At 67.9% G+C, this 22988-nt stretch overlaps 1 protein-coding gene across 1 annotated transcript; it reads left to right on the top strand.

Annotated features, from left to right (window-relative positions):
• The first annotated feature begins 7553 nt into the window (after positions 1 to 7553).
• Positions 7554 to 21268, top strand: MIDN (midnolin). Its single transcript, XM_055708092.1, has 8 exons — positions 7554 to 7731; positions 9507 to 9732; positions 10668 to 10755; positions 11053 to 11115; positions 16695 to 17081; positions 17631 to 17763; positions 17888 to 18178; positions 20364 to 21268. The coding sequence occupies exons 2-8, from the start codon at positions 9515 to 9517 to the stop codon at positions 20624 to 20626; spliced, it is 1443 nt and encodes a 480-aa protein (XP_055564067.1). The 5' UTR covers positions 7554 to 7731; positions 9507 to 9514; the 3' UTR covers positions 20627 to 21268.
• Positions 21269 to 22988: the final 1720 nt, after the last annotated feature.

Raw genomic sequence — 22988 nt, 5'->3', positions numbered from 1 at the left:
CATGCCTGCCAGAGGGGCTGCCTGCCTGGCAGCATCCCAGGATGCTCTCAGCATCACCCAGGCAAGGGGCTGGAGAAGCACCCGGCTCCAGCTCCGGGCTCTCCAGGCAGCGGGGTCCCAGCAGGGCTTGGTAGGGGTCTGGGACCCCGCTGGCAGCTGGGACAGTGCCTTGCCTTCACTGGCACGTGGAGTGCCGGGGTGTGCTCGAGCCCACACTCATCCACACCACCAGCCACCCGGTACAGGTGTGAGCAAGTGTGTTTTGGGGCAGGGCTGCCTCCGAGCTGGGCCAGCACCGGCCCAGCATGGCCAAGGTCTCCGTTGGGAGCTGAAGGCGCTATGGGCAGACAAAGGTTTAATGAGGGTTTGTTCATCTCTCTCTGATCCTTCCGCCCATTATCTAATCAGAGCAGGGCATTTAAAAGGCCACAGTGCAGGGTGAGTCACTTCCCTGGTTGGTGCCTCAGTTTCCCCACAGGTAGCGCGCCGGGGGTGAGCTGAGCCTGTCTCCCAGCAGCGTGCCTTGGCGCTGGGGAATGTGGCGCAGTGGGTCCAGCCCAGGGCCAGATTCTTCCCTCTGCTCTTCGCTCCGCATTGACTCACCCACACCCTGAGCACACCACCTCCCTCCCTCCCCCGGGGGGCTGGGGAAGGGGTGCAGGGTGGCCTCGCTTCGGCAGGCACCCCTGAGCACCCAGGGAGGGTCCGGCAAGAGGGAGGGGGAAAGCCAGCCCTGCCTGGAGGTGCTGGGACACCCTGACATACAAGTGTCCAAGCACAGGGCAGCCACACGGCACCCACACCTCCAAGCATGGCACAGGGCAGCCTCTGCCCGGCCGCTGCTGCCCAGCCCTGTGTCCAGCCAGGGTCCGGCTCTCCTCCCGCCAGGATTTCCTGCTGTTCCCAGAACAGGCTGTAGCCCCGCATCCGCGGGGGAGTGGGTGACCCCACACAGCCATCAGCTGGGGACCAGCCTGCCACCCCGAGCAGCACCAGGACCTGGGGTCAGGCACGACGTGCGGCGCCAGCACTGGTGTCCCACAGCTGGGGCCACGTGGCAGCACTTGTGGCGGTGCCCCCTGCCCTGGCCAGCCCCCACCCACCCGGTGCAGGGAGGGTCGGGCAGGCAGCTCCATCACTGTAAACAGGAACCGCAGCCGGAGGGAGAGCGCAGCCTGGCCAGGAAGCGAGGGGGTGCGTGCACCCATGACGGGATGTGTGTGAGCAGCGTGAGCCAGTGTCCGGCCTGGCTGGGGGGGTGTGGGTGGGGGTGCAGCCCCCACCTGGGTCAGCGTGCATGGGGGTGAGCGTGTGTGCCGGTGTCTGTGTGCAGAGCAAGCATGTCTGTGTGTGCATGAGTGTGCCTGGTTGGGGCTGTGCTGCTGGAGGGGTTGCACACGCGTGTGCGGGGATGAAGCAGGAGGAAGCGCCTCCTCCCGGGGCCAGGGCTCGGCAGGGCGACCAGCATCCCCGTGGCACCTCTGGCACAGCAGGATGGCACAGACATGGGCGGTGGGCACGGGCACACTCATGCAGACACATGCCTCGGTGAGCGCCAGGCTTGGGAGCGGGGCCGTGTGTCAGCATGCCCACCGCCCATGCCTGCACCATCCCGTGGCCTGTGCAGTGCCAGAGGTGCCACAGGGCTGCTGCTCACCCTGCCAGACCCTGGCCCTCCTGGCAGCAGCCCTGAGCCCCCCGAGGTGGTGATGGGGGCGCCAGGCAGAGGGGCACCCGTGGCGCTGGGCTGGCACCATGACCCCTGCCCAGGTGAGGTTCCCACATTCCTGACGTGGGCCTGAGCGGAGCAGCGGGCAGGCGGGGATGGGGATGTCACCACGCTGAGTGTGTGCCCACGTGTCAGTGCGTGGGGCAGCCCAGCGGGACATGCCACCCCCACCCCCCGATGGCCATCCCACACCAGGCCCCAGGGCCTTGCAGCAGCATCACCCCCGGCCCTTGCCACAGGCTCAGGCTCTGCAGGATCCATCCCACGCTCTGCCCTGTGTGCAGGCAGGATTTGGCCGGTGTCCCCTGGGCAGCAGGGACAAGCCCCCACGGGTGGGCTCAGCACCCCCCATCACCAGCCATGCTCCCGTGCGACCCCCTGGGTGGTGGCACCGAGCGTTCCGCAGCCACGGGGCAGTGGTGAGGGTTGGGTGCTGGGGATGCTGCACACCAAGCTGCGCACCCCGAAGGGGGGCGGCCAGACTACACCCCCCATGATGCATTGCGGGAAACACTGGCCCAACCCACTGCGAGGTCGCCTCGGTGCATTATGGGGTGTGTAGTCCCGGGGGGTGGCCGGGCTGCGGGGGTGGGGTGGGGGGTGGGGAGTGATGGGGTCCTGGTGTCTGTAGCGGTGGCACCATGGACACCCTGTGACAATGCTCCCTGGTGCCGGGCAGTGCCAGAGGGGCAGCCCCTGCGCCCCCCGGCTGAGGTGCGACAAGGGCAGGGGCAGCTTCGGGGGCTGGGGGTGGCCATGGCAGCAGGGTGAGGGGATCAGCCCTGGGGCGGCGGCGGAGGCAGAGTGCGGGTGGTGCTGGCTGGCTTGTGGCCACCGCAGCTTTGGCTCCGCTCTCGCCCCGGCTGGACCACAAACCGCCCCAGCCAGCCCTGTGGCAGGAGCTGAGGGATGGGTGGGATGGGATGGGGTGGGGTGGGATGGAGATTTTACTTTCCCCCTGATTTATGAGCCTGGGTCGCCCCACGAACAAGGTTCAGCAGGTACCCAAGGAGGCTACTGAAATCCCAGGTCCTTCCCCTCCCCAGGGCTGGCAACTCGCTTCAGCATTTATAATAATAATAATAATAATAATAATAATAATAATAACAACAACAACAACAAGCTGAGTTGTCATCTGACTCCTGGAGCTGGTGATTTAAAGCAAACCAAGAAATGTTGCGGCAGCATCTGAGAAACGACTGCGCAGGCTGGGGCCGGATCCAGCCGGAGGTCCAGCTGGGAGGGGGCTTTCCGTGGGAGGGAGGGGTGCAGGGTCTCGGGGCTCTAGTTCCTCTCAGCCACAGCGGGCAGGGGGCTGTTCCCTGGGTGCCACTTCCCACCCCAGCAGCCGCTGGATGCCTGCATTTCCAGGGGCTTTCTAGGAGCAGGCGCCAGGTCCTGCCCCACAGGGGGGTCTCAGCCCCCAGGCTGTGCCCAGGAGAGGGTCCCATCAGTGGGCACAAACCAGCAGCATGTGCCCACAGCGCTGATGCAACTGCCAAGACCTCTCCTGACCCGCAATTTCTGCGATTGCCACACCGCCCCCGGCACTTGCACAGGGCTGGCACTGGGTTCCTACATGGGCTGGGGCACAGGACAGGGCTCGGCAGGGACAGCGGCTGCGGTGGCAGAAGGGCAGCAGCAGAGCTGGGGCATGAGGTAGGACTGGATATGGCCCGTGCCGGGGTTCAGGGTTCCCCCTGCCCTCTCCCAGTATGGCTCTGGGCTGAAGCCCAGGCAGGGAGCGAGGCAGGGGAAATGCCCCCAGCCCCCACGGTGGTTTCAGCTGCTGCCAGAGCCCCGGCTGCACGCCAGCCCAGGGATGCTGCGCAGGACTGGGGCCAGCTGGCTGCCCGTGCCTGGCCCCGGGTGCAGCCGGGCCAACCTGCCCGTCTGCTGCTCCGGCTGGTGAGAGGGGAGAGTCAAAGCTCCGCTCCCACCCCGTCAGGGGGTGCTGGCCACGGGCCGGCAGCGTCAGGGGCTGGCAGAGAGGCAGCAGGGCTGAGGGCAGGGAGCCACTGACCCTGCGTCAGCGGGGACGGAGAGCTCAGCGTCCCGAAGGGGACCGTGAGCTCAGGGAGCCAAGAATAGCCTTGGCCTCACCGTAGGCAGCGGGGCCACGGCCCAACACAGCCAAGTATGGCCCCACACCTGGGCCCACGGTGCTGCTATATCCAGAGGGATTCGCCATCCTTCCCGGAGCCGGGGCCAGGCCATGAGTGGGAGCCTCTGCAGTGACTCCCCCTGCCCCAGCCCCGCACCAGCACTGCATGGCTGGGAACTGGCTCATCCTGGGGTCCGGTGGGAGCTCTCCAGCCCTGCACTGTGCTGAGGTCCCCCCTGCCTGCAGGGCTGCCCAGGGTGCCCGGTCCCCCCTACCTGGGTGGCCGCCTAAGTCATCCCAGTGGTGCCTTCACCTCTGGGGCTCACCTGGCCTCAGCCAGACCCGAGGTCGCAGTGATGGGCAGAGCCCCGGGGAGATGGGGTGCCCCAGAGCCAAGGCATGGCAGGCAAGACCAGGCTGGGCCACTGGCTCCGGCTGCATGAGGCCGGCAGTCAGAGTGTCCCCAGGGCTGTGACGCCTGGACACGCTGCCAAGGGCCACCGGGACACATCCCGGAGAGCCGGGAAACACACGGAGCCGGTTGTGTGTTTCTAAGGACACGCCTGGGTGTTTACAGCCCCACCAGCGTCACCAGCCCCGGCCCCGCCATCCTGCCCAAGGACGCCCCGCACTTGCCACGAGCTGCCGGCCACCAGGCAGCCTCCTAGCTCGGTGGGACGGGGGGCTCTGGCCACGGGGGTGTGTGCCTGGCTCTGTACCGGGAAGGTGGGGATTGCCGGTTCCCGGTTCACAGCAGCAAGCCATGTCTCACCTGAGCGCGCCAGGGCAATGTGAGTCACCGCTTGCCACCATGACTAAGGCTGAGCCGCTTGGCCCTGCAGGGCTCAGGGGATGGGGAGGGGGAGCCGGGACCCCCAGCCCTGCATCTCCCCCACTGAAGCAGTGCTGGCTGTACCTGGTGGGCCAGACCCTGTGGGTGGAGGTGAAGTGGTTCGGCTGCACCCTCCTGCCGGGGTGTGCCCGTGCGAGCCCTGCCGCTGGCCCCGTGCCCGTGGGAACGCTCCCACTCCTGCCGGCAGCTCGGTGGCGGGGCCCCGGTTGGGCACCATGTGGCTGGGCCCCGCTGCCTGTGCCATGCCCCCCGGCATCGGCCCTTTCATGGCCACGCCATTTCCCCATGGAAATGGGATCGTTCCCCTCCCCGGGCTGGGGGCCAGGTGAAATCACAAGGGAAAAGAGTCCCTGTCCCACCTGGGTCCCCCCAGGCTGCACGTTACAAGAAACTCCCCCTCTTCCCTTGTCTCCCTGAGCTCAGCACCAGCTCTGCCCTAGTCCCATGACCCCACACCTGCAAGGGGAGCGCAGAGACTTGGGATAAAATCCCCGTTCGCCCAAGCTGTGAAGTCAGCCAGGAATTCAATCCAAAAGGGGGTTAAAAAAAAAAAATTAATTCGGAAGAGAGAAAAGAGAAAAGCTGCTGCCTGGGCTGGTGGGGGATTTCCCCAAAGAAGGAGGGCTGGGAATTCCCTTCCTTCGAGGGACAGGACTTCCAAGAACCAGCCCCCAAAAGATTCAGGGCTCCCATCCGAAGCTGGTGGGGATGGAGCAGCACCAAGGGAAGCAGAGGAGATGCCACCATGGTCCTGCCCGAGGAGTTGTCACCGTGGTCCGGCCTCGAGTGTGCCCCTGTGCCGGGACATGCAGGCTGGTCAGGCCCTGTGGGAAGCGTCCCCGTGGGACCCCGGGTAAGCCCCTCTCCTCCGCCCCGGTGCATGTGAGCCGCCGCAGGGGCTAATCCGCAGGGCCCAGGTTAGCTAAGCGGATTGCGGGAGCTGCGTGTGGCCTGCAGCGGGATTTGTGTAGGTATTTGCTTGTCGGATCGTCTCTCCCCAAGCTGCTCAGCCATGCGGGGTTTGGAGAACGCTCCCTCTGGAGACGGCAGGAGCCTCTGATGCCGCACAGCAATTATGCCCAAGTCTGACTGTAATCTTTAACGATTTATTCCCAAGGCAACACAATAAACTAAACACACAGAATCTGGGCTGCTGGGAATCCTGGGATCTCCCAGCTTGCGTCTCTGGAGGCTCCGGATACCTTTGACCATACTGAAATCTGCACATGCTTCCTAAAGCACCAGCTCCCGGAGTCATGGGACTGCTGAAGGAGATGAGCTTCCTCCCAGGCAGGAGATGGAGGCGTGCAGGGAGGGTGGCGACCGTGAATCTCCTCGGGGCTGCAAGGACGTGGGGAGATAAACTGCCCTTGGGGCATGGCGTGCTTTGCCAACAGAGCGGGCCACATGCCCAGCCAGCGTTGGGGCAGCTGCCCCATGGCTGTGACATCCCCTCGTCCCTCCCCACAGGCCTGGGGTGGGGGCTGGGCCCTAAGGAGGTGGCTCTGGGATGATGCCTGGAGCCCACCACAGCCCCTCCTGGTACACAAGCTTGAACCGTGGCAGGGCCAAACGTGCCGGGGCCGGGCTGCCCCTCTCCTTGTGGGGCCTCACCCCACACAGCAAGTTGGGGACCTGCCCCCCGGAGGGGCGGCTTCACGGGCCCGGGGCTCCGCAGCTCCCGGGGAGAACAATGGCGCGTCCCTGCCCCGGCCCCTCTCCCAGGGACAACAATGGCAGGAGCTGGAGCCGGAGCCGCCTGAGCTCATCTCCCCCCTGAGAGCCTGGAGGGGGCCGGGGCGGGCGGGGGGCCGCGGGCTGTGCCACAGAGGCTCCCTCCCAACCCAGCTCTGCTCTTTGCACGTGGAGGGGCCTCACTCCCACCCCAACGTGGCTCTGCAACCACCCCAGGCAGCGTTTCGGGGCTACAGAGAGCTCCCCCCGCCCCCCCATCACTGCTGCTTCACCAGTCAGGGACGTGTGGCCCCCTCCCCGCTGCAAACTGGCCGCCAGATCCCCACCTCCAGCTGCTTTGTGTCTTGGTTGTGCCAGGGCATTGTCTGCGAGGGAGAGACCCAGCACCGTCAGCCTGAGGTCACGCAGCATCTCCCCAGCATGCTCCCCACGCACTGGGGCAGCTGCCAGCCCCCCAGAGACTGTCCTGGGGGAACAGTGGCCTGTGTGTCTGCTCCAGGGCACCCACCGGGGCACCACACCCCAGCACCAGCGGTACACTGGCCCCTTGCTTCTCTCCTCCAAAAAATTCTGTAGGGCTGAGTCCTTGTCCTGACTGGGAAGTAGGTGGTTGGCAGAGGGAATCCCTAGGGGAGGGACAGCCCAACCTCGCTATTAGACATCAGAGAGTCTCCACCGAAGCTCAGCTTCCCAGGAGAGTTCAGCCCATCGGTTCCCCATGCACAGACTGACTTTGACCCCCAGCGATGCGACAGCCGGATGGGGAGAGGAGTCCAGACCGCCCCCTCCCCCCCACCCGGCTGGTCCCCCCTGCCTGCCCGCGGGGTGCAGCAGCCCCGTGTGACCGGGACCCCCGGAGGGACAGAGCCGGGACCCCGGGAGAGGCCAAGCCCCCCCTGGGGGAGGGGAGGGGGGGCTGAGACGGGGGGGGCAGGGGGATGCCGAGCAGGGACGCCGCGAGAAGGACCCGGGATGGAGGGCAGGGGCGGGGACCCCCAGGGAAGGGACCGGGCGGCAATGGCCGGGACCCCCCCCGGGACCCCCCCCTTCGGGAGCAGGTGCGGCCGCGTCACCTGCGGGTCCCGCCGCGGCCGGGGCCGGGGCCGGTCCCTGCCCCCGCCAGGCTCCACCCCGGGCGGTGCGGGATAAAACTTGGGGCACCTCCCCAGCAGCTCCGCGTCAGGGCTGCGCTGGGGCGGGCGGCAGCGCTCGGGAGGGGGCACGGCACGGCACGGCACGGCGACACCCCCCTCCCCAGGAGCCTTCAGGGGTCTCGCTCCCCCTTCCCACCACCGGAGGCAACTGAGTTCCAGCCGCGCCGGGGAACCGCGGGGCAGCGCTCCGGGCTCGGTGAGTGGGGCCGGGCCAGACCATCGCGGGGGTCCCGGGGAGGTGGGGGGGACACGACACGGGACCGGGACACGAACCGGGACACGGGACCGTGGCTGCGCTCACTCAGTTTTCGAGGAGCGGGCGGGGTGGTCTCGCTTCCCCGGGGGACACGCGGCAGACCCCAGCCGCTCGCGGTGTCTGGAGCGCTCCCCATCCGCCGGGACCCTCCGTATCCCCGGTCGCTCGGGGCTTCGCCCGCCCTCGGGGCACGGAGCACCGGGGCTGGCTCCCCTCGCCCCGGCTGCCGGGGTCCCCGAGCGAGGCCTCCCGGGGAGCGGGTTGCGCCCCACTCAGCCCCCGCCGCGTCCTGGGGAGCGGCTCCGAGCCCCCAGCCCCGGCGCGCCGGGGGGGTCGCCCCGCTCCGTACGAGCGGGAGGGCAGCGGACCCGGGCGCTCCGCGGCCGCGCTCCCCGGTGCCTCGCAAGGGCTCCCCGGACGCGGGAGGCGCGGCGGGGCCGGCAGAGGGCGCCCGCGCTTTGCTGACTCATAGCCCCCCTCCCCCGGCCCCCCCGGCGACGCTGCCGGGCCCCGGAGCCCCGTTCCACCTCCCGGGCCGGGGCTGGGGGTGCTGGGTCGGAGGTTCCCGGGGCGAGGGTGGCAGGAGCGTGCTGGGGGGGCGCAGCCCCGCGTCGGGGCAGTTCCTCGTAGCTGTAACGGCGTCACCGGGAGGATGACCGGGCGAGTGCGTGTGACCAACCGCGGGTGACTGCGCGCGTGTGTGTCCCCCCCCCCCCACCCTTTCCGCCTCGGTGTCCCCGCGTCACTCGGCTCCGGGGGCTCCGGCCCCGCAGGCACTTCCCCTCCCGCCGCGGGGGGCCGCCCCCACCGCAGCCCGCCCATGTCCCGCAGTCACCACCACCCCCCCAGCGCTGCCCGGGCCTCGCACCGGCTCCCGGGGCGGCCGGCGCTGCCGGGCCCTTTGTTGCCCGCCGGGGTTATGAATGGCGAACGGCTCCGGGGGGGCGCCGGGGGCGGGGCCGCGTGGGCGGGAGGAATCCGGCCGGGCCGCCCTTCCACCGGGCCACGTGGGGACCTGCACCCGCCATCTATTGGCTGCCTCCGCGGATATCTGGGCGCCCGGCGCGTCGCTATTGGCCGCGGCCGCCGGCGGAGCCGGAGTGAATGAGGGCGAGGCCCCGCCCGCGGCCGTTGCTACATTGTAACTCCGCGCGCGGCCCCCGCCCGGTGGAGCGCGGCGACGGCGGCGGCCGGTTCGGCGGGTCCGGCCCCAGGGAACGGGGGGAGCGAAGCGTCCCCGGCGCCTCCCCGCCCCTCGCCGCGGCCCCCGGGCCCGCACCCCGCCCCCAGGCACCCCGCGAGCGAGCGGCGGAGAGAAAGAAAGGCGGCGGCGGCGGCGCAGGCAGCAGCAGGGCGGGCAGCGCAGGCAGCGCCGCTTCCACCGCCCCCCTCCCGCAGGCAGCGCCGCCTCCCCGCGGCCCCGCCAGCAGCCGCCGGAGCGAGCGGAGAACGGGTGGTTTTTTTTGTTTTTTTTTTTTTAATCGTTGTTATATTTTTTTTATATTTTATTTTGCCTGGGCCGCGTAGGGCCCTGCCAGGGGATCGCCACCCCGGCCGCCCCCCCCTCCTTCGGCTCGTCCCGGCCGCTTGAAGCTGTACCGGGGTCCCCGCGGCCGCCGGCGGAGTGGGCCCCGCTCCCTCCTTTGTCCGCTCCCGGCCCGCCCCCCCTCCTCCCCCCGTTCCTGCGCCGGCCCCGACCGCCGCTCCCCCCGCAGGCCGGCGGATGGACCCGCAGCCCGGCGCCAGGAGCTGCAGCCGCGGGGCTCCCGCCTGCGAGGTGGTCCCGAACGAGCCCCCCATGAACCTCTACATCAACACCACCACCGGGACCCGCTATGAGCTCTCCGTGCCCGCCGAGGAGACGGTGGAGGGGCTGAAGCGGCGGCTGTCCCAGCGGCTCAAGGTGCCCAAGGAGCGGCTGGCTCTGCTGCACAAAGAGAGGTAGGGCTCGCCCGGGGGGGGGGGGGGGCGTTGGGGCCCCATCCCCGGCCGCGGGGGCGGCCCCCTCGCACCGGGCTCGGCACCGCACAAAGGCTCCCGCCCCCTTCCCCCTGCCTGGCCCCATTCCTCGACGGGGCGGGAGGGCAGAGCCGGGGGGGAGCCCGGGGGGCCGCGGGCGGGGGCGAGCGGGGGCCGGGGCGGAGGGAGGGCGGCTCTGGGCCGGGGACCGGAGCGCGGCCGCCGCCCCCTCGCCCGGCCCTTGCCGGGCTCCTTTGTGGGCGGCGGGCGCCGGCCGTGCCCCGCGGGGGCCCTGCCCTTTGTTCTGGGCTCAACTTCGGCGGCGGCGCGGCTCGGCCCCCCCGGAGCCCCCAGCGCGGGGGGGGGGGGGGGGGCCCTTTGTCTGCCGGGGGCCCGGTCCGGGGGGGTTGTGGGGCCGCTCAGCCCCGGCCTGCGGGAACTTGGAGAGTCCCACCCGGATCGGGGAAGGGATGGCGGGGGGCATGCATCTGCCGGCGCCCCCGGGGGTGGGGGGGACCGCCCCACCGTGCCACCCCCCCCCCCGCCCTACTCTGCCTCCGGCTCCTTTCCCACCTCCCGGGGCAGGTTTCCCTGCGGCCCCCCCGCGCCGTCCCTGACCGGCTCTGCCGATGGCTGCGATGCCCCTGGGCCCCGTTTGCACCGTGTGCGCCCCCGGCACCGTGTGTGCTGTGCCCCCCTCCCTCGGCCACAGGGGGCAGCTGGGGAAAGAGGCAGCAGAACTGGTGCGGTGCTGGGTCCCCCCCCCTGCCTGTCGGGGGTGGGAGCTTGGTCCCCTGGTAGCAGCCAGGCTCGCAGCTGGGGTCCCCCCGTCCTGTGCGCCCCCCCCCCCCCGTCGGTGCACGGAGCCGGCTGAGGCAGCGCCGACCTCACTTGTATCCGTCTCCTCCCCCCCACAGCCGGCTCAGCTCTGGAAAACTGCAGGACCTGGGGGTCGTGGAAGGAAGCAAGCTGACGCTGGTGCCCACCGTGGAGGCCGGTTTGATGGTAAGCGGCCTTTTCCTGCTGCTCCCTCCCTCCCACTCGTTCCCATCTATTATTAAAGCCCCGGGCGAGGATGTGCTGGCAGCCCTGTGGCTCTGCTGCCCCAGCCCTCGCAGGTAGGCAGCGCCGGGCTGGCCACGGCAGTGGGTTTAGTATTTCGTAGCTTTCTCGGGGCTTGTGTAGAAATAGTGGAAGTGACATTCATCCCTCCCCTCCTGCTGCACAGACGCCCCCTCCTTCTCTGCATTTGTAATGTTAATTTCCACCCCCCCTCCTTTTTTTTTTTTTTTTTTTCCCCAGTCCCAGGCATCCAGGCCGGAACAGTCGGTGATGCAAGCTCTGGAAAGCTTAACTGAAACTCAGGTGAGAGGCTTGATGCCGGGGCACTGAGATAGAGACAAAGGAAGCGAGGCGAGGCGGTGGGGGGGTGGGCGCTGCATTGACCTGACTCCTTCCCCTCCCCAAAAGGCTCTGGTGTTTAGTGCTTCGTTTAGGTTTCCCCTTCAGAAAGGGTTGGGAGCGCTGAGGGTGGTGCCCGGGGCAGGCGCCGTCATCCTGTGCAGCACCGAGCGCAGGGAGGTCCCACGCTGCAGCGCTCGCAGCCCAAACACGCCGGGAGCCGGGGAGGGCAGAGGCGCTGGGAGGTGAAGTGACTCACTCAAGGTCACGCAGCAGGTCGGTGGCAGAGCTGGGCCGCCCAGGGGGTGTGGGGCTGCAGCCCCCCCACCCCCCCAGCTGTCTGCCCCCCAGTGCGGAGGCAGGGCTGCCCACCTGCCTCGTGGCTGGTGCTGTACGTTGCAGGGGGCTTGTGGGGTTGCAGCTGCCCCCCCTCCCCCCCCCCCCCAAGTTGTCTGCCCCCCAGTACAGAGGCAGGGCTGCCCACCTGCCTCGTGGCTGGTGCCCTGCGTTGCAGGGGGCTTGTGGGACCACTGGGCTACCCTGGGGGCTTGTGGGGCTGCAGAGCCCAGCTTCTCCCAGCACCCAGAGGGTTCTTCCCCCTCTCCTTGGAGCCGTCCTTGCAGGGCAGGGGGTGTTGGCCATGCCTGGGTGTTCTGGCACTCGTGTGCCTGCTCCGTGGCCTTGTGTGCCGGGTGCCAAGGAGGGGGCGTAGGGGGTGGCGCTGGTGGGGGCCGTGTTTAGAATAACTGTGAAGTTTCTTGGCGGCTGGTGGGGTGGCCTGCGGTGTGGGAGGTGGCGTGGGTGGGGGGTCCCTCCGCCTGCGGCGCGGGAGGAAGCGTTCCCAGCGTTGGGTGAGCTGCTGCGGGTGCGCGCGCAGCCACCGGCCGCCTGCCGCGAAGGTGGAATTTACCCCCAGCCGCGCAGGCCCTGGCTTCTTTGTTTTCAGTCTCTTTATTATTGCTGTTAAATGCTTTCCTTCCTTTCTGGCCAGTGGTGCAGCTTTTTTTTTTTTAAAGGTGGCGGGTGTTTTTGTTTTTGTTTTTTTTTAACCTGTCTCACTGAATGTGGAGGAGGGGGCTGAGCGCGGTGCTGTGCCATGGGCTCAGCCAGAGCTGGACCGGGTGGGGGGCTTGGTGGGGGCACGGCTGTGCCCTCTGTGTGGGGATGTGGCAAGGGCCAGGGCTGGCCCCCTCAAAGGGACCTCCATCAGCGGTGCCCAGGGTGACCTTGACTTTGGCAGCTGGTTTAACCCTGTGTGGACCAAGGGGTTGAGCTTGCACCAGGAGTCCTGTGCCACAGGCTGTCCCTGCGGAGCCCAGTCTGCTTGCGGGGTGCTGGCAGTCCCAGCTGGGGTGCAGAGCTGTGGGAGGGGGCTGGTTCTGGCAGCCCAGCCTGGGGGTCCTGGTGTGTGTCCTGGCTTTAGGGCTGCAGCCGTTTCTGGCGGGAGCTGTGTGGTTCCCTGCTGGGGTGGGCAGTGATGTGTGATGGACTGGGGAGCAGCAGGGCCAGGGAACCCATGGAGCTGCCCAGAGCAGGGGGGTTTGGGGTACCCCCTGCATCTGGGGGGGCTTGTAACAGCCAGCATGGCTCCCATCAGGCAGGCAGCAGTGGTCCCTCCTGGCCCAGCACAGCAGGGGTGGGGGAGAGATGTGTGGGCTACGGTCTGGTAGCCCCCCCCGCCCTGCGCTGCCTGGTTTTCCCCTGGAGGCTCTGCCGGGTGGGCAGGGGTCTGGCAGCCCGGGTGTGCTGCGGCAGGCGGGTGGTGCTGGCTGTGGGCAGCAGCTCAGCACCTCCCTGCCCGCTGCAGATTCCTCCCAGGTTGGTGATTCAGGAAGCCAGAGCTGTGCAGGAGGAACCGCCAGCACCTGGGGGGGCGGAGGGGGGGAGGGGGGGGGGGGCAGGAAACCACTCCTCTCATTCATGCTTTGCTTGGCTCTGCCTGCGTCACGCATCCTCCGGCAGCGCAGGGAGAGCTGCACCGACTTCCTCTGGGGGCGGCGGGGGGGCTGGGGCGCTGCCACCCCCTCCCCACCCAGGTACCTTTGGGGAAGTGGCTGCCAGGCAGGAGGTGACGCTGTGGCCCGGCCGAGCGGCACGGGGTCTTCCTGGAAGGGCTTGCTGTGCTTCCTTCCGCTGGGCACGCTCAGGCTGCCCCCGCTTTCCAGGGAGCCGTGCCCACGGCCCCGGGGCGGGCAGCTGGGGCCTGATCCTGCGGCATCAGCTCTTCCTGCCCCCAGCCCCTTCCGCCCCATCGCAGAGCACGGGGAGACGGGACAGGGACGCATCCTGCCCAGCTCTACCGGGGCCAGAGGAATGTGGCTGAGGGGCTCTGGCCCTCTGCCCTCCTTGGCATGGAAAAAACCCCGGGCAGGGGTTGGGTGGTGGACCCAGCTGCTGGCCACAGCTGTGCCCGGCTGGACAGCCGGGGGGGGGGGGGGGCTGTTTCCTGTCTCCCCCCCCTCCCCCATCCTTGCTCTGGGCTTGTTAATCCCTGCTGGCTCTGCCAGTTTCCCTGCAGTTCTGTGGGGGTGCTGCCCACCCTGCTGAGGGCAGGGGCTGCTCCCCAGCAGCCCGGGGGTGTCTGGGGCTGGGGACTGGGGTGACGCGGGGCCAGGCGGCGGAGGGAGGTGGGAATGCGGTGTTCTCTGAGTCATCGGCCTTTCTGAGAAGCAGCCGGGAGCCACTTGCCCTGTCCCTGTGGGCTTTGAGCCCGGCACAGTGCAGCCGGGTCCCCTCCCAGGGTTTGGCAGGGTCCCGGGAGACCACCAGGCACGGGGGCTTGAGGGCACGCGGTGGCCCTGGACCCCTTGGTCAGGCTGTCCTGGCCCCCGTGGCAGAGCCAGCTGGGAGGGACGGGGTCCTCCCCAGGCGGTTGTGGGCGGCCGAGCAGGCGGCTGGGTGGGACATGTTTGCATTGGAGCGGCCCGGTTTTGCCGGGGGGTGGTGGTGGGGGTTGGCAGCGGCGTGGGGGCGGGTGCTGGGAGCCCCAGAGCTGTGCTGCTGCCAGCCCAGCCGCCCTGCCCGGGGCACCCCGGGGACCAAGCCTCTGGGGGGGGCAGGGCACTGTGGGACCCCCATGCCTAGGGAGAAAGGGGTTGTTATTGGCGTGGCTGGGAAGCACCCAGCAGTGTGGGTTTGGGGTGCTCTGGGTTCTCGTGGGTTTGGGGTGCTCTGGGTTCTCGTGGGTTTGGGGTGCTCTGGGTTCTCGCAGTGCTGGCGAGGGGTCAGGCAGGGCACAGGCAGGTGTGAGTCAGATGGAGCAGGGAGGCGATTTGGGGTGCAGGCTGACGTCAGGGGGCCCTGGGGAGTTGCACGGTGCTCCCCCGGGCAGAGCGAGGGATGCCGGGGTTGGTGGAGGGTCGCAAGGGCTGGTGTGGGTGTTCCTGCCCCAATTACACCACCCACCCCCGCCCAGGTGAGGGAGGGCTGTGAAAAGAACCTGCTCTGAGTCTTGGTGGGGGAAAGGATGGGAGCCCCCCTGCCTGTCCCAGGCATGTTGCTGGGTGGCAGGAGGGGGCCGGTCCCCTTCCCCAGGCACGCTGGCTGGGGGAGAGCGGTGTCAGGACCTGGTCTGTGGGGTCCCGGTGGGGGTGGGGCTGGGGTGCTCCTGGGGCTCTGGGCAGCTGCTGCCTGTCCTGGCGCTGCTGCCTGCTGGGAGCAGGAGCCCAGGTGGCTGCGTCGGTGATGCCAGAGGGGCTGTTGTGGCTGGAGCTGGGGTAGTCGTGACTGAGCGGTGGGGATGGGGGGGTTACTGCATTCGTGGGGGGGGTGGAGCTGCCAGCTGGTTACGTCTCCATCCGTGGCTTCTGCGGGCAGGGAAACCGAGGCAGAGTCTGAGCCGTGGGGCAGGATGGGGGCTGGGGTGAAGCTTTCCTGTGGCCAGGTGCTGTGTGCATGCACATGCGTGTGTGCATGCGTGCCCGTGTGCATGCCTGCCATCCTCTCCCGCCCCCTCACCCCGTAACCTCCGTGTCCAGAGCTGCAGTGTCTCCTTCACGCCCACCTCTTCCTCTGCAGCCTCCGCCTGACATGCTCGGGGCTTTGCTGCTGGTATTTTTAAAGCTGCTTTTCCCACGGCTTCTCAGAACCGGCCTCCGCTGGAACGGGGCGTGGGGGAGCCAGGACGGGGCTGGGGGAGCCCAGAGTGGGATGGGGGGCTGTGCTCTGCAGAAGTGCCAGCTCCTACCTGGGAGGAGGGGGTGTGGGCCAGGGGGGTAATGGTGGGGGGGGGGAGCACAGCTCCGTGGGCTCTGCTTGGGACACCTCACCTTGTCCTCCGGGTGACGGTTGCGTCCCGAAGGTGCTGGTGGGGGTGTGGGAGGGTGACGTCTGCCAGCAGCCGTGCACAGCGCTGCACGTGACGGGCTGGGAAAGCCAGTCCTTGCTGTGCCCTAGAATAGCTCGGCTGGGGGGGGTGGCGGTGGTGGCGTCATCCCCATTAGCTGTGACCTGGTGTCCTGCCCACAGCCCTGCCTGTGTGTGAGCCCGCGCCCCTCAGCTGGCTGGGTGAGAGGCACAACGCCCCCCCCCCAGCAGCACAGACTGGGATCACCATGGTGGGGGGGCTCACAGCTGCCCCAGACCCCCAGGAATGTGAGGGCGGGGGGGGGGGGTGGGGGGGTGGTCCCCTGTTTCTTGGAACAGATGTCAAGTGATTTAGTTGGGGGGGGGGGAGCACAGTGTGCTGGGGGGCAGCAGATGATGGGGATTGGGCCCCCCCATCCATCCATCCATCCACAGCTGTGACCTGGGCAGGGTCTGGCCTCTGCTCTGTCTCTGTGCTGCAGCTGCTCCATCACCTGCCTGTGACAGAGCCCTCCGGGGTGGGCAGGGGCAAATTCTGCCTGTGCAGCCACTCTGTAGGCCCCCCCCCGCCCCCGGCTGCATTGGGGCGGGGGGGGGGGGGGAGGGGTTTGCACAGGACGTGGACTGCCCTTTCCTGCCTCATAGCCCCAAGTCATGGCAGTGGGACCCGGCATGTCCTCACCTGCCCCCTCCCCATCTTCCTGGCACTGGAGCATACTCCCTGTGCTGGGGGGGGGGGGGGGATGGGACGCCCCCTCCTTGCTGGTGCTGGGCTGGCCAGAGGAGCGGCGCTGGCAGCTGTGCAGCTGCGCAGCCGGCTGTGGCCCCTGCCTGCCCTGCCCACCGGGTGCTGGCGGGGGCACCCTGGCTGTGCCGGGTTCACTGCCGGGGGAGGGGCAGGCAAGCGGGCACGCTCGTTCTGTGCTGGGAGGTAAAGGGCAGGAGAGAGAAAAATAACCCCCTGGCGCCGTCAGCTGATGGAGCTGGCACCAGGCTGGGGTCACGCGGGGACGATGGCTGGGCTTGCCTGCCTGCCAGGCTGGCACGGCCAAGGGCCTGGGCAAGGGCTCTGGGGAGGGGGTTGCCCTTTCCTTGCCCTAACGACCCATTCCTATGGCTGTGTGCCCCTGGCAAGACCGGTGGGGCCAACGGACATCTCCCTGCTTAGCACTGGGGGGGGCTCCACGTGGTGGGCTTGCCGTGTGCCAGGGCTGACAGGGGGGTCCTTCTCTCCCCAGGTCAATGACTTCTTGTCGGGACGGTCCCCGCTGACCCTGGCACTGCGTGTGGGTGACCATATGATGTTCGTGCAGCTCCAGCTGGCAGCTCAGCAGAGCAGCGGGCAGCTCCAGCACCGGCATGTCATCGCCAGCCGGGGCGAGGCGGGGGCCGCCGCCAGCCCCCACTGCCGGACACTGCATGGTGGTACCGGCTCCGGCTTTGCCCGCATCCCTGTGGTGCCCACGTGCCAGCAGAGCCCGGCCCCCAGCCCTGCGCCCACTGCGCCAGCCCCCCCCATGTACTGTAATGCCCCCCACCCCACTCCCGTCACCGCTGGGATGTTCCGGTCGCACGGGGCCAGCACGCAGACAGTGAACAGCAGCGTGGTCTCCTCCTGCTCAGAGGTGAGTCAACCTGGGAGGGGGGTGCTCCTGGCACCTTTGGGGCGGGGGAGCAAGGCTGTGCGCTTCCCAGCCCTGCTGTGGTAATGCCCTTCCCTGCCTCAGTTGCCCCATGTGTGGAACGAGGGTGTTCCCCTGCCCAGTTTGCAAAATGCCCCCAGGTCCTGGGGAGGGGCTGGGGGACAGGGTGTAATGTAGGCCCTTACTCTGCTCATCTTCAGACCTTGCCTGTCCCTGCAGCCCTGCATGCTGCCAGCACTCTGCTGCTGCTTCCCTGTTAGCACAGCACTGTTGGCCTGGGGTGGGGGGTGACTATCAGGACCCCCAGAGCTGGGGACACCAGTGCACAGAGGAGTGGGACGGCCATAGTTTTTTGTGTCCCAGTAAAACTGGGGCTGGGGGTGTCTGCTGGACTCTGCTCCCTGCCTGGGGCTGCTGCAGGGGTCTCCTGACGTGACCCAGGTGGCTGCGTTGCCCCCCCCCTCCCCGGTGCCCTGGCATGCCTGGGTCCCCTGCCTGGAGGCTGACCCTGCATCTCTCCCACCCATCCAGGTGGACTGCAGCACCCGCAGCAGCAGCTCCCCGGGCAGCAGCCCTGCCCCCACGGCCCGATCCCGCAAACCCGGTGCGGTCATCGAGAGCTTCGTCAACCACGCGCCTGGGGTCTTCTCAGGGACCTTCTCCGGTACGTGATGCTGTGCCACCCTGAGGGCTGCGGTGGAGGCAGCTGGGGGGCGGGGGGGGGGGATGTGGAGGGGGATGGGGGTCTCCAAGCCGCTCATCTCACACCCACCTCTGCCCTCCCACAGGCACTTTGCACCCCAACTGCCAGGACAGCAGTGGGCGGCCGCGGCGGGACATCGGCACCATTCTGCAGATCCTGAACGACCTCCTCAGCGCCACGCGACACTACCAGGGCATGCCCCAGTCCCTGACACAGCTCCGCTGCCAGACGCAGTTCTCCTCCTCCTCCTCGCCCCCCGCCTCCCCAGACCTCACCACCAAAACTACCTCAGAGCCGCTGCCCGCGGCCGCAGCCTCCCCCCCCCTGCACCCCGTCGTCCAGTGCCAAAGCCAGATCCGGATGTGCAAGCCCAGCGGTAAGCCTGTGGCATCCGTGCCTCGCGTGGGAGGGGGCTGTGCCGGCCCCCGGGGCCTGCTGCGTGCCGGGGTCGCCCTGACCAGCCCCACCACCCGCGCGCTGTGGCAGTGCCCAGTGCCAGGGCTCTGCGGTGGGAGCTTGCCGGTGTTGGGGTTTGGCACCCATGGGTCGGTCCCATGGGAGGGGGTGGGGAGCCCCTGCAGCCCCCCAGGTTGGAGCTGACACCCTGTTTGCGCAGGATTGCTCCCCGTGACAGCCCTGCGGAGCCCAGTGCTGGATTCGCTTAAACCTTTGGGTTTGATACTGGGAATTTTTTCTCCTCTAACAGACCAGCCTCCTGCTGCTCCCGGCACAGATGGGTGTGCTGGAGGGGCTGGGGGCACCCCAGGGCTCAGCCCCCCTCCTGCCTGTGGCAGAGGGAGCAGGCGGGGGCTGGCAGGCAGGATGGGGCCAGGGGCCCTGGGAGGGGGCTGTGGCAGAGCCCCTGCCCACCCCTCCCCCCGGCTGGGAGTGGACTGAATGATTGACAGGTGTCTGTCAGGGTGGGGGCCCTGCCTGTCTGCAGGGGGTGGGGGGGGAGTTTCCCGCCTGCCTGACCCTGCAGGGGAAGGGGTCACCCAGCATCCCTGGGGACCTGGAGGGGTCCCCCCCCGCCTGCCCTGCCCTGCTCCAGCCACTCTGTCAGCCACAAAACCTGCAGAGACTTGGGGGGGGTCCGTTGATCTGGGGGGCACCAGCACCTGCGGTGTCCCCCCTCCCCCAAGAGCCCTGGGCCTTTCCCTGCTGCAGGGGGTGGGGGGACACACGATGCCACCCCTGGGCTCTGGCTGCTCACCCCCCTCCATGTGTGCAAACCCCCCATCCCAGGCTGGGTTCGAGGGGGGGGGGTTGGTTGGGGGGGGGGTGCCCCCCTGCCAGGGCACAGCATGTGGCTCCTGTGTCCCCCCAGGCAGTTGCGGGGAGCACACCTGCACGCCCTGAGGCCGGAAGGCATCCGGGGGTGCCCACCCTGGCCCCCCCCCCCGCCCCCTGCAATTTGCTTAGAGAAAAGAAGTGAAACAGCCAGTGGTGGCTGGGGGGAGCTCGTCCTCCCCTCTGGGTTTCATCTTCCTTCTCCCCTGGCCAAGGTGGTGGGTCTGGGCCCCCCCCGGGGGTGGCTCTTTGCTGGCTCCCAGCCCTCGGTGACACGGCCCTGACGTGCTGACACGGCTGACCGTACCCCAGGGCTTTCCGGGGCCACCTGCACCTCGGGGGGGGGGGGGGGGGTGTGGGGGGGGGAAACCTGCCACCCCCACGGTGTGACAAGTCCTCCCAGGCCCTGGCCAGGCTCAGTCTGCTTGCCCTGAGACCCCCAGCCCCTTGGCCCACTTCTGTGCTGGTGTGAAACTCCCACCCCCAGGCCTCCCACCAGCCCTGCACCCGTGGCACTTGCACCAGGGCCGCCTGTGTGGCTTTGCTCTGTGCCAGGACCCCGTCTCCCCCCTCCAGGGGTTCTTGTTTGGGGTTTGCAGGGGGGTTAATCCCCCTGTGCCCTGCTCTGTTCCTGGTGCGTGCTCCCCCTCGCAGTCCGTAGGGCTGCCCCGCTGCGTTTGGGGTGGCCATGGTGGGCTCTGTCCCCATTGCTCGGGACCAGCCTGGGTCCCCATGATGCCAGCTGGAGCAGGGGGCGGGGGGGGCACGCTGTGCCATGAGGTTCAGACGTGGGACCACGCTGGGGCTTTGCTGGGTGCCTGTGGGGGTAAATCGAGGTGGGCGGAAGCAGAGCTGCTCTGTCCCCTGTGTGTGCCTTTGCTGTGTCCCGACGCTCCCCTCCCAGCATCCCCCCACCCTCTCCCACCACAGCTGCTCTCCTGGCCAAGTTTGTTCTGGAGCGGGATCCCTTTTTTCCTCTTTCCCCAGCGCCGGAGCCCACGTCTGGAGCTTCGCTTGTTCCTCCTCCCACATGCTGCAGCAGGGCCAGGCCTGCGCCGGCTGCGGTGCTGCGGTGGAGGGGGCGGCTGGGCTGGCGCCGTGGAAAATACCCCCACGTTGGCACAGCCCCACAGCACGGGAGCTTGTCCCCAGTGGGGACCAGCTGGGTGCCGGCAGTCCCCCAGGCTGCTGGGGATCCTGCTTTGGGGGGTGTCTGTGCACCCGTGCTGGCGGCCCCCCATGACCTCCCCCCCCCATTTTTGCCGTTGCAGGCGACCGCTTGCGGCAGACGGAGAACCGGGCGACGCGCTGCAAGGTGGAGCGGCTGCAGCTATTGATGCAGCAGAAGCGGCTGCGCAGGAAGGCTCGCCGGGACGCCCGAGCCCCCTACCACTGGTTGCCCAACCGCAAGTCCAGCCGGACCAACAGCAACAGCAGCGTCTCCAGCGAGGGCAGCCTGGACCTGGACTTCGAGGACTCGGTTTGGAAGCCAGAGGTCAAGGCGGACATGAAATCGGAGTTTGTCGTAGCATAGAGCCGTGCCCGGTGGGGGCCCCAGGGCCGCGGACTCTGCTGGGGAGACCCCCCCCACTGCTGCCGCCCCAGCTGGTGGTGGTGTCATTTCTGTTGTCATGGGCCAGATCTCCTCTAGATTTGCCATCTCCTGTGACCGGACGCCTCGGGGTTGACCCTGCCTGTGCTGGGGGATGTGTTTCACAGCAGGGGGTCAGCCAGGGCAGCCTCACACACCCACCCCCCTTCCCCAGCTTGGATGGGTTTGGGGAGATATGGGGAGGGGGGAGCAGGCAGGAGCCGCCGGCCCCCCCTCCCCTGCATCCTCCCTGTCTGGGAGCAGGGGGTCCCAGCGCCTGTGGGGCTCCTGGGGGATATCAAAGCTGCTGCTTTGCTGTGAAGAGGGATGCAGTGTGGTGGGCTCTGGCCCCCCAGCCTGGTGTGTTTGCCCCCCACCCCCGGTGCAGGCAGGAGGAGATGAAGTCTCTTTCAGAGGTGCTGGGGGCCCCCCTGGGTTTGGGGGCCATTCGTTTTCCTTCCCTTCTATATGTAGCATTGCTCGGCTGTGGGGCTGGGACCCCCCCCCGGGTGGCGGGGGGGACACACGCGTGTGCCTGGGTGCCGCTAGCCCTACTGCCGCAGCTGGGGGGGGGGGCAGGGGAGGGGGGGGGGGGGCTTTGTTTTGGGGGGGGGTTTAATTTTGGTTTTGGAGGGAAAAGAAATGGCGCCTTCCCTCCGCGGCTGAGACCAACTCCTGAGTCGCTGGACTCCTTCCTGCCCACCTCTTGGTTGGTTGGATTTTCTTTTTTAACTTAAAAAAGGAGAAGAAAAAAAAATGAATAAACCCAGTACTTGGTCATGGCTGTCCACAAGCCGTGGGGCTAATATTTATAGACATTAATTACCCGACTGAGCCAATACTGACATAGTCTTGCATAGGCCGTAGAAATCCTTTTTCTTGTCCAACTTTGATTTTTTCGTCAGGAGATCTGTGCAAATAGAGAACCCATGTGATGTGTTTTTTGTCTGTAAAAGTCTTTTTTTGTGTGTTTTGAGGAGGGGGGGTGGGGGGGAGAGCGAGGCTTTTGGTCTTTAATATTTTATTTTTTATTTTTGAAATAAATTTGGGCAGTCTGGATGCACCCATGCCTACTGTTGCTGTCGGGGGGAGGGGTGGGATGGGGTGGTGCAGGGGCAGCCAGGCACCCTGTCCTCCCAGGGGCAGCACTTTTAAAGTTATTAATCTCCATGCACATCTATGCACGTAATCACTACATGTGTGCACATGCATGGCCACACATGTCCCCTGTGCACACACATGGCTGTGGATGTCCCTACAGCAGCCACGTACACATGGCCTTGTGGATGTGCTCAGCACAGCCGTGCACAGGTGTGTGCCTAACCATGCACATGTGTGTGCACAGGTGCACACGTGTGTGCCCAACCATGCACATGTGTGTGCACTCAGCTCCACAGGAGGAAGGGATGCCTGATGGCATGGTGAGGTGGTGATGGACCCACTCTGGCCTCCCAGGAAGAGGGACCGGGTGCTGGGGTCCCCTTGCCCTGGGCACTGGTGTCGGTATGATGGGGACGGTGTTTCCAACCTGTGCTGGACCCTGATGCGTGGTGCTCGCCCAACCAGGTGAACCTGGTCCTATCCTGCTGGCTGTGCCAACGTGCTCCACCACGGCCCCGAGGAGCTGGGCTGGTTCCACCAGCTGGGCCAGCCGTGGGTGCCGGCACCCTCCCTCCTGCCCTGGCCTCACCGGCTGCCCTGCGTCACAGCGGGCCGGCCGCGGGCCGGGGTGGAGGGGCTGGCAGCCACGAACCAGCTGCCGCCCTGACGCCCCGGTTCAATCCCTGGGGCCCGGCACGGCCGTGCCTCAGTTTCCCCACATGCAGCTGCAGGTTTGTTTCCCTGTGGCTTTCCCCCGCCCCGGGGAAGGTGATGGGGTGGGGATGGCAGTGGGGACATGGGCCAGTGCTGTCCCACCCACGGGGGTTTGCTTCCCACAGCCCTTTCAGCTCTTGGGGGTGAAGAGGCCCAGGAGGAAACTGGGGGGGGTGGGGGCGGTATCGGTGGCTGCACGGTGCCATGGCTGGGGGCACTGTGGGCTGGAGCCCACCCTGCCCTGCACTCCTGTGCCCAACAGGGACATGGTGGCATGGCGAGCACTGGCACTCCTTGGTCCCCGGCATACCCAGGGGGGTAGGGGGTGCCCGGCCCAGGGGAATGGAGCAGGGCTGAGCTGTGCGGCTGTTATTTGGGGAGAGGGCAGGAGTGGCTGCCCATGTCCCCTCTGCCACAGCCCCTTGCTGCTCTGTCACTGCACCCCAAGGACTTGGGCGGAGGGGGAATGACAACACCACAATCCAGAGCC

The sequence above is a fragment of the Falco cherrug genome, chromosome 4 (assembly GCF_023634085.1).
Source record: "Falco cherrug isolate bFalChe1 chromosome 4, bFalChe1.pri, whole genome shotgun sequence".
In the NCBI taxonomy this organism is placed as follows: Eukaryota; Metazoa; Chordata; class Aves; order Falconiformes; family Falconidae; genus Falco; species Falco cherrug.
Note: the sequence above shows the minus strand (reverse complement) of the source record. Positions and strands in the feature narration are given on the sequence as shown.

Bases quoted from the DNA above. Each gene is read 5' to 3' on its own strand.
- MIDN (XM_055708092.1), top strand. From the start codon at position 9,515: ATGGACCCGCAGCCCGGCGCCAGGAGCTGCAGCCGCGGGGCTCCCGCC. The intron at 11,116-16,694 runs GTGAGAGGCTTG...TTCTCTCCCCAG, and splicing joins AAAGCTTAACTGAAACTCAG to GTCAATGACTTCTTGTCGGG. The intron at 17,764-17,887 runs GTACGTGATGCT...GCCCTCCCACAG, and splicing joins CTTCTCAGGGACCTTCTCCG to GCACTTTGCACCCCAACTGC.